The 8,415-nt window shown below is 37.6% G+C and overlaps 3 protein-coding genes across 3 annotated transcripts; 2 read left to right on the top strand and 1 right to left on the bottom strand.

Moving 5' to 3' along the window:
* Nucleotides 1–293: 293 nt before the first annotated feature.
* Nucleotides 294–1,523, bottom strand: spink4 (serine peptidase inhibitor, Kazal type 4). Its single transcript, XM_044114629.1, has 4 exons — nt 1,425–1,523; nt 1,022–1,053; nt 813–925; nt 294–417 (listed from the first exon to the last, which is right to left on the bottom strand). The coding sequence occupies exons 1-4, from the start codon at nt 1,471–1,473 to the stop codon at nt 372–374; spliced, it is 240 nt and encodes a 79-aa protein (XP_043970564.1). The 5' UTR covers nt 1,474–1,523; the 3' UTR covers nt 294–371.
* A 1,379-nt stretch (nt 1,524–2,902) lies between these two features.
* LOC122829790 (serine protease inhibitor Kazal-type 1-like) lies at nt 2,903–4,005 on the top strand. The gene is made up of 4 exons (XM_044114637.1): nt 2,903–3,024; nt 3,320–3,351; nt 3,453–3,562; nt 3,869–4,005. Exons 1-4 carry the CDS (start codon nt 2,976–2,978, stop codon nt 3,912–3,914), a joined length of 237 nt encoding a protein of 78 aa, XP_043970572.1. The 5' UTR covers nt 2,903–2,975; the 3' UTR covers nt 3,915–4,005.
* A 3,049-nt stretch (nt 4,006–7,054) lies between these two features.
* Nucleotides 7,055–8,222, top strand: LOC122829785 (serine protease inhibitor Kazal-type 1-like). The gene is made up of 4 exons (XM_044114628.1): nt 7,055–7,129; nt 7,452–7,486; nt 7,566–7,684; nt 8,084–8,222. The coding sequence occupies exons 1-4, from the start codon at nt 7,078–7,080 to the stop codon at nt 8,127–8,129; spliced, it is 252 nt and encodes an 83-aa protein (XP_043970563.1). The 5' UTR covers nt 7,055–7,077; the 3' UTR covers nt 8,130–8,222.
* The last annotated feature ends 193 nt before the right edge of the window (nt 8,223–8,415 follow it).

Consider the following 8,415-nt stretch of genomic DNA (forward strand, 5'->3'; position numbering starts at 1 on the left):
GTCTGAATGCACAAATACACGCCACATATCTTAGATTTTTATGTGTAGTAACATTTTGAAAGCGTTGTATCATTTTCTGTCTGCTTCACAATAATGTGCTGCTTTGTGTTGGCATTTCACAAAATCCAACAAACGATGACAAAATGTTTAAACAACTATAAATGCTTTTGTAATGAAGATGTGTTTTTCCATCCGGTTTCTGTTTAATTTCTCTCTAGTATCTCTTTAGCCTTCCTTGTGAACCTTGTGTACAGCTGCAGTGTTGCACAGTTTTGAGGAAAACAACAAGAAGCTCACAAATTCTGATACTTTATTGCAAAATGACAGCAGTGGGTGTGATTTTCCCGCGTTGACTTTATCAGCCGTACAGGTCAGCAGCCTTGCTCCTTCACGATCAAGATGTCCATCTTGCTTTTTCTGAGGAAAGATTTGTAACACATGACACAGCAGTGATTCACTCTTTCATCTGAGATTTGGAGTTATTTTTCCTAATCTAAAAATGAGTGTAATGTGTCAAGGAAGGATACCCCCGCCCTTATTTTTCAAAACCACTATAAAAAAAAACCTTCCCGTTGCTGTTCAATGGTTGATTCACACTTAAACTTACTGTATTTGAAAATAGACATAAAATAGCTAAAACTGTCCTGCAAAGAAAACTGGAGAGATGTTTTTGCATGGAAAGCTTTTAACGTCACATTAGTTCACCACCAGGTGGCGACTAAAGCATTTTATTTTCCCCAAAAAAACTCTGCTAAGTTGACCCAAAATGAATCTGTGAATCCCACGGGTGTGGAGCAGCTGTGTGTACTCACCGTCTCTGGACGCAGAGGAGACACTCATTGGCATAAGTGTTTCCATCGCTGCCGCACACAGGGGCAAAGTTCATGGGGCACGCCATGATTTTCTCCAGAGCAGGACAAGAAGGCTGACAGACATAAAAGCAACACATTAAATTCTGCTCAATTATAGAGAGTTTTCTACTTAAATTAAATTAAAAGATTAATTCTGAAATTCATTTCACCTTTCTCATAAGTCCAGACTTGTCTGCAGCATCTTTAGATAAAAAAAGAAAGAAAGCAAGTGGCTTTTTGTATAATCCAACATAAATTTAAGTGTTGATGTCAGAGTTCATATAACTTTAAGGTTTTAGATGACTAACTACTTTCAGCCCCGAGTGCCAGTAAAGTGTCTATTACGCATTCTTAAGGGAAATCTAGATAATTTTGTATCTGTTTTTGTTTGCACTGTAGCATTTGACCTTAAGATAGTGAACAGCATAAAGCAACCTTTATCACAGCAGGACTCATTGCCAACAACAAAACTTGTTACAACTGTTCTTTGCTACGAAACAACGTAGCAAAGAACATTTAAAAAAAAAAAAAAAGCATATTAACCAAGAAAATGCTTAATTTTTCTTTTTTTACCTGCTGCGACACAGATGAGCAAAAGCCCCAGTACAAGTCTCCCAGCCATGATGTTGGTGGATGAATAACTCAGACTGGACAAATACTTCTCTCTTTACAAGTTCCTTAACTGTGTTTACATGGGTGTGTGCGTGTGTGTGTGTGTGTGGGAGATTGACAGCTGTTCTGGCTACCTCATAAAATGGCCACCATATCTTGCACTGACATAAAGATACTGCAAAGCATGTGACAAAACCAAAGAAAAAGTTCAAAGTAAATAATAATAATAATAATAATAATAATAATAATAATAATAATAATAATAATAATAATAATAATAATAATAAAAGAGACTTATTTGGTACTTCAATTAAAACAAGGTTGTAACATGACAAAATGTGGGAAAGGTGAAGTGCAGAGAATACTTTCCAGATGTATCTGTATCTCTGGTCCTCTACTAAAGGGTCCTTATAGAAGACTGAGGGTTCTTAGCTGTTCCTGGGACTTCTGGACTGGGATTTCTCCAGGTATCTGGATGTATCCACTTCCCCAAAGACCCCTCAAGTACCACATGCTCTTCTCTAACTCACTGGTATATCTCCAGTTTAATGTGCCATCAAAGGGATGGCCACATAGTGTGAGGCAGTGTTGCCATGGTGAGGTAGATGGGGTGTCTTGAACATGGACACATTGACGGTGGTGGACAAAGCGGTGACCAAACTGGCAACCCATTGACTCCTAGTACCGTTGCCACAGGATTTTAGCTCAGTCTTTCTCCACTACCTGAGGGAAGGATGCTCCCTTTTACCCAATGGTTTCCAGCTCATATTCTGCACAGATGTTCTTAACTGGTATGGTAGATCTGGGGCCTGTATTACTCTGGTGCTCAAGGCCTGCTTCTGTGCTGCCATGGTTAGTGCTTCTGTGCTGTTCTTCAGTCCGGCCCTCTCCAGCCATTTGTAGGATTTGGTCATATCAACTATTTCTCCTATGTGTTGATGGTACATCCCATAAGGGGGTTTTTCTTCCTATGATGGTTCCTTCAGCTCCTTCTCTTCCAGTTTTCACTGTGTGAGGCATTCACTGAGTGTTTCATGTATTCTTGGATATTTAATCTTGGATGGAGATTCTGATGTTCACCAGACATCTGCCTCCTGTGCTGTTAGTGGACAGCCTGTGGATATTGGATTTGGTGTGTAGTGATGAGTACCATTTATTTTTTAACATCACAGGTCTAAATTTCATTCTTCGGGCAACTTAATACCGACAGGCATAACTGTTACCCAGACCTTGCTCTTGCAATTCAGCTGACTTTGCAAAATTTGCCTTATTCGCTGCAGGTATTTGCTGCTTTCCTTGTGGGCTCTTCGTGGTTGCCATTTGTCTGTGCTTTTCCAAGATATAGTTACAAATTACGTTCTGATGTCCCTGCTGTACATCCTGGAGGTTTGAGTCGCTGTGTCGCTCACACCTAACAAACAGCCAACTATAATCAGAGGCGGTGACTGATAGTAAACCTGTATATACACGCCCGCATATCTGCTTATTCTGAGTTATTCATCAACGAACATCATGACTGGAAGACTTGTGCTGGGACTTCTGATCATCTGTGTTGCAGCAGGTGAAAACATTAAGTATTTTCTAATTTAATTTGTTTTGAAGGCATTTTTTCAAAGTAGCTTTTATTTATTTTTACAAAGGAGATTATTGACTGTTTATGCTAATCACTGCATTAAGGTGAATTCCTATAGTAATAATACACACATTAAATTATCTAAATTCTCTTCTGAATGCATAATAGACACCTTACAGCTTGATTCATACTGATACTGAGGACTGAGAGTATGCTCTGAAGTCCACATGGTTAAATGTAATTTGGATTATGAAAATAGACACTGTTTTTTTTTTCTCTAAAGATGCTACAAACAAGTCTGGATCCACAAGAAAGGTGATGTGAATTTTAGAATTAAACATTCATTCTTGTATGAATAAAACTTACTATGTTTGAACAGAATTTTACAAAATGTGGGTGGTTCATATGTCCGACAGCCTTCTTGTCCTGATGGAAAGATCGGGAAATGCACAAAGATTTTGGACCCAGTGTGCGGCAGCAATGGAGTCACTTATAGCAATGAGTGTCTCCTCTGCCAGGAGATATTGTGAGTACACACAGCTGCTCCACACTCACAATTCACACGTTAATTTTAAGTCCCCTAACCTGATTCTAAGGAAAATAAAATGCTTTAGTCCCAACCTGGTAGATGCAAATCAAACATTGAGTTGTTTTTTTATTTTTTTATTTTAAAGGCATTCCTGTCCTTCCTTGACACAAGTTTTCACCTTAGACACATTTTAACTTCTAATCGTCCCGAAAAATGACTTAATCTGTTTTATTTGTTGTGATAAATAACATCTGAGCTGAATGACTGAATCGCTGCTTTATCGTGTCACAATTCTCTCCTCAGTGAAACCAAAAGGGACATCTGGATCACCAAAGAGGGACCCTGCTGACCTGTGTGGTTGATAAAATCAACACCATGAGGCAGCCCAGAAAAATGACATCCACTGTTGTCGCATTGTAATAAAGTCAAAGTTTCATCAACCTGTGATCTTCTGGTTGCTTTTCTCAATATTATACAACTATTTGTGTATAAATTGTGGTTTCATTAGTGTTCACCACACTGCAAAACCACAAAATTTTAACAAGTATTTTTGTATTATAGTGCAAATATCATAGTACATTTTAAATAAAACAAAACTAAGTTATAAGCAACTTCTCTCCAAGATATAGGAACTTGTCAATAATTTCTTAATATTCCATGGGCATATTTTTTTTTTAACACATGAAACATTTTTTCCGTGTTTTAAGTGAAAGGAACTGCCAGTGGAACTTGTACTTTTTAAAATTAATATTAACGGAGCAGGATTATTATGTAAAATCTACTTTTTTGAGCTTTACATCAAAAGCTCAAAGAATGATGTTATTCCCTCATCAAAAACAGACCTGGCGTGTTGCTTTGATTCTGTCATACATGTTGGAGAAATCCTTCAGTGGGGGGACATTTTCACACATTTTCAGTCTGAAAAGTGTTGTTCTCAAAACTTTTAATGTCCGTGGTAACATTTTCAGATATAGAGCGGGATTTCATTTCTTTCTTCTCAAAACTTGTAACGGTTGTACTCAAAGCTTCTGCTCTCTTTCAAACAGGGGCAGATCTGCTGGGTTTGGCCGTTGCCACCCCAACTGAGAGCCTTGCCACCCCTGTTGCCACCCCAGCTGGCGACTAGGAATTCAAGAAACAGTGATGGCAAAACTGACATTTAAAGCATGAATCTCTTTTTTCCGACAACATTGAATGCAACACAGTGTAACCTGACACCTACTCCTAAGTAGCGGGAAGTGCGAGAGAAGGACAAAGTGCGAGGCAGCTGCATTGATATATATGGAGTGGATGAATATATATTACAGGATTAGACATTGCTTGACTAATCATGCGCCACACATGCGCAGTCTGAAAAAAGGATGCAATATTTAGCGGTTATTCAGCCCTTTGACCGCCATAGATAACAAGGTTCAAGGGTTTCATATTTAACAAGTGAGGAAAAAGTTTTAATTTAAAGAAATTGTTGAAAAAGTGAGCAGTGAGTCAGTTATGCTAGCCTAACTGTTCTTAGGAAGGAGAAATCTCAGTTTGTCTGGAGTAAAACTGTGATACTAAATTAAAACAATACTCGGTCCTTGGTGAAATACTTTTCACATTTCCTCTAAAGCAGGGGTGTCAAAGTCAAATGGACGGAGGGCCAAATAAAAAAATTAGCTACAAGCCGAGGGCCGGACTGATCGAATGTTCATTGAAATTTTTTTAAATGACGCATATAGTCTAGTGAACCTAATTGAACCTACTGAAAACCTAACAAATATATTCCAATATGATCAGATAAATAAAGCAATATTTTCTTATGGCTCTGTCAGTAATCTTTAATTTTCAACAGACACAACTGAAATATTTTTAAAATATAATTGGACTGAAATACAATAAAATAAAGTGCAAAAATCTATCTAAATTTGCAGTACCGTAATTCCGCCACACGTAGCGCTAAGTGGAAAAATTCCAACGGTTTCTGAAAGGGGAGATGTTGCACTTTCCAGCAAGTATCGGGTTAATACGGTAACTTCGCAGCTGCAGCTGCAGAGAGTGTAATTAATCCGGGGGGCACTCGTTTATTAGACGGTATATTTCGGCAATAACTTGGTGGATATTGAAAGTTCCGATTGTTATGGATACATGGGTAAGTACATCATCTCACAGAACATTTAAAGAACTACTTACAGTTCAAATAAGGAAGATATTTTTTTTCAGACGGGGTGCCGGCTTGCTGAGGTCTGCGGGCCGGTTCTAATAATAAATCAAGATCATCCCAGGGGCCGTAAAAAATCTTCTCGCGGGCCGGATGTGGCCCGCGGGCCTTGACTCTGACATATGTGCTCTAAAGTGTACCTATTGTTTTATTGTGCTAATTTTCATAAGCATGTTGTCTGTAAACTTTGAATTTGACAATTTGTACAATTCTGTGATAGTATATTGGCAATGCACTCCTGAAAAATGTGGGTAACACTTAATTTGGCAGGGTGTGCATAAGACTGACACGATACTGTCATAAACATGACATAACACCTGTTAGGAACATACCAACAATTGTCATGAAGTATCAATCAGTAAATAATGACACTTTCATTTTGTAAATAATAACACTTTAATGCAAAGTTGGCACTTTTAATGGACTTTTAATCCATATTAAAGTAACTTTCTTGGTTGAGTTCCCTAACATCTGCTGTTCTCCCTTCTGCTATTACTTCTACACTGAAAAAAAGAAAATAGTTGAAACAACTTAATTGAATTGCTTCAATTAGTAACAATAATTCAATTACATTTATCCAACTTAATTTATTAATTTGGTTTAACTTGACAAATTTAAGTCAGTCTTACTCAAGTCATGTAGTTTATTTCAGATAAAGAAGCAAACTAAGAAAGGATAATTTTTAAAAAACTAAAAAGGGTTCATTGGCTGTGGTTGCCTTTATTTGAGAGTAGTTAGGCAGGAAAGTGGGTAACGAAAGAGGGGCAATACATGTGGCAAAGGTCATCATGCTGGGAATCGAACCTGCAGCCACATGAAGGACAGAGGCCTTCATATATGGGTTGTGCCCTACACTACAACACCCCAATTGACACAAGATTGTCATGAAGCTTGCGTCATGACGTCACATTTTGGATAGGAACGCGGCATTGAACTTAATTGTTTCAAGTAAAGCCAAAGTAAAAAATTCCTTTAAGTTAAAATGTGCAACTTTTAAGTCAATTCAACACCAAAGAGCAGGTTGTCATCCCTGACCAAACAAATAAAGTGAGATTAATGTAAAAAAAAGTCCATAAGATGAACAAAAGCCCAAGTACACTTTTTAGTGTGTACATGGATTACCATCTCTCATTTTGTCATCGTCCAGACCGAATAACAAGTCTGATGTCCTGCTAAAAAAGATTCTTTCGGTGTGGGTCAGCGAGTCACTGTGTCGCTCACTTCTAGCAAACAGCTACATATAATCAAGAGGCGGTGACTGATAGAAGACCTGTATAAATACGCCCGCATATCTGCGTATTCGGAGTTATCCACCATGAATGGAAGACTTATTGTGCTGTGGCTTCTGATCATCTGTATCGCAGCAGGTAAAAGAAATTAAGTATTTCCTTGTTTAATTTGTTTTGCAGGCTTTTTTTTCAAATTTTATTTGATTTTTTTTTATAAAAGATATTTTTAACTGTTTATGCTCATCACTACATTATGGTCAAATTTTGCAGTGAAAAAAAAAAAAAACATCCAAAATTATCAACATTCTTTTTTGAATGCATAACAGACACCTTACAGCTTGAGTCGTACTGATACTCAGGGCTGAAAGTATTCATCTACAGCTGGTTATATCAACTTTGAAGTCAACGTTGTTAAATGCAAGTTGGATTATAAGAGACATTTGCTGTCGTTATTTTGAAGGTGCTGCACGCAGGAGGTCTAAGAAAAAGGATGAGGTGGGATTAAAGGTTATTAAATGTATGAAATAAAACTAAATATGATTCAGCAGAATTTAATGTAATGTGTTTTTCACAGGTCAGAAAGCCTAATTGTCCTACTGCAAAGACCTTCGGATGCGCAAAGATTTGGCTCCCTGTGTGCGGCAGTGATGGAGTCACATATAGCAATGAGTGTCTCCTCTGCATGAAGATGAGGTGAGTACACACAGCTCCTAGACCCTCAACGATTCACGTGTTAATTTTAAGTCACCTAATCTGATTCTTTGGAAAATAAAATGCTTCAGTCCCAACCTGCTAGTCACCCAATGTGACAACATTGAAATCTTTTTATACGAAAGGATCTCTCCAGTTTTTCTCTTCAAAAATACAGCAAAAAAAGTGCAAATCAACCATTGAGTTATACCATTATTTGTTACAGAATATAGTAGAAAGTATGAATTCCTGTTTTTCCTTTACACTAGTTTTCACCTTAGACACATTTTGACTTCTAATTGTTCAGAAAAAATGACTTACTTTGTTTTATTTATTGCTACAAATAACATCTGAGCTCGATGACTGAATCGCTGCTTTATCATGTCACAATTCTCTCCTCAGTGAATCCAAACAGGAAATCTCGATCGCCAAAAATGGACACTGCTGACCAGTATGGTTGATAAAATCAACACTGTAAGGCAGCCCAGAAAAGTCCACTGTTGTCTCATTGTAATAAAGTCTAAGTTTGATCAAACTGTGACCTTCTGATTGTTTTATTATGCAACTATTTGTGATGCATGTTAAGTTGACGACCAGTGATGTCAGTAACGCGTTAATTTGTAACGCGTTACTGACGTCGGACCACTTTTTTCAGTAACGAGTAATCTAACGCGTTGCTATTTCAAATCCAGTAGTCAGACAGTTACTTATCAAAATCACGGTGCGTTACTATC

The sequence above is a fragment of the Gambusia affinis genome, linkage group LG04, assembly GCF_019740435.1.
Source record: "Gambusia affinis linkage group LG04, SWU_Gaff_1.0, whole genome shotgun sequence".
Taxonomy (NCBI): Eukaryota; Metazoa; Chordata; class Actinopteri; order Cyprinodontiformes; family Poeciliidae; genus Gambusia; species Gambusia affinis.

Coding starts and splice junctions, on each gene's coding strand:
- LOC122829790 (XM_044114637.1), top strand. CDS start 2,976: ATGACTGGAAGACTTGTGCTGGGACTTCTGATCATCTGTGTTGCAGCA. Junction 3,025..3,319: donor GATCATCTGTGTTGCAGCAG/GTGAAAACATTA, acceptor TTTTCTCTAAAG/ATGCTACAAACAAGTCTGGA. Junction 3,563..3,868: donor CTCCTCTGCCAGGAGATATT/GTGAGTACACAC, acceptor TTCTCTCCTCAG/TGAAACCAAAAGGGACATCT.
- spink4 (XM_044114629.1), bottom strand. CDS start 1,473: ATGGCTGGGAGACTTGTACTGGGGCTTTTGCTCATCTGTGTCGCAGCA. Junction 1,054..1,424: donor GCTCATCTGTGTCGCAGCAG/GTAAAAAAAGAA, acceptor TTTTATCTAAAG/ATGCTGCAGACAAGTCTGGA. Junction 926..1,021: donor AGTCTGGACTTATGAGAAAG/GTGAAATGAATT, acceptor TATGTCTGTCAG/CCTTCTTGTCCTGCTCTGGA.
- LOC122829785 (XM_044114628.1), top strand. CDS start 7,078: ATGAATGGAAGACTTATTGTGCTGTGGCTTCTGATCATCTGTATCGCA. Junction 7,487..7,565: donor GGTCTAAGAAAAAGGATGAG/GTGGGATTAAAG, acceptor TGTTTTTCACAG/GTCAGAAAGCCTAATTGTCC. Junction 7,685..8,083: donor CTCCTCTGCATGAAGATGAG/GTGAGTACACAC, acceptor TTCTCTCCTCAG/TGAATCCAAACAGGAAATCT.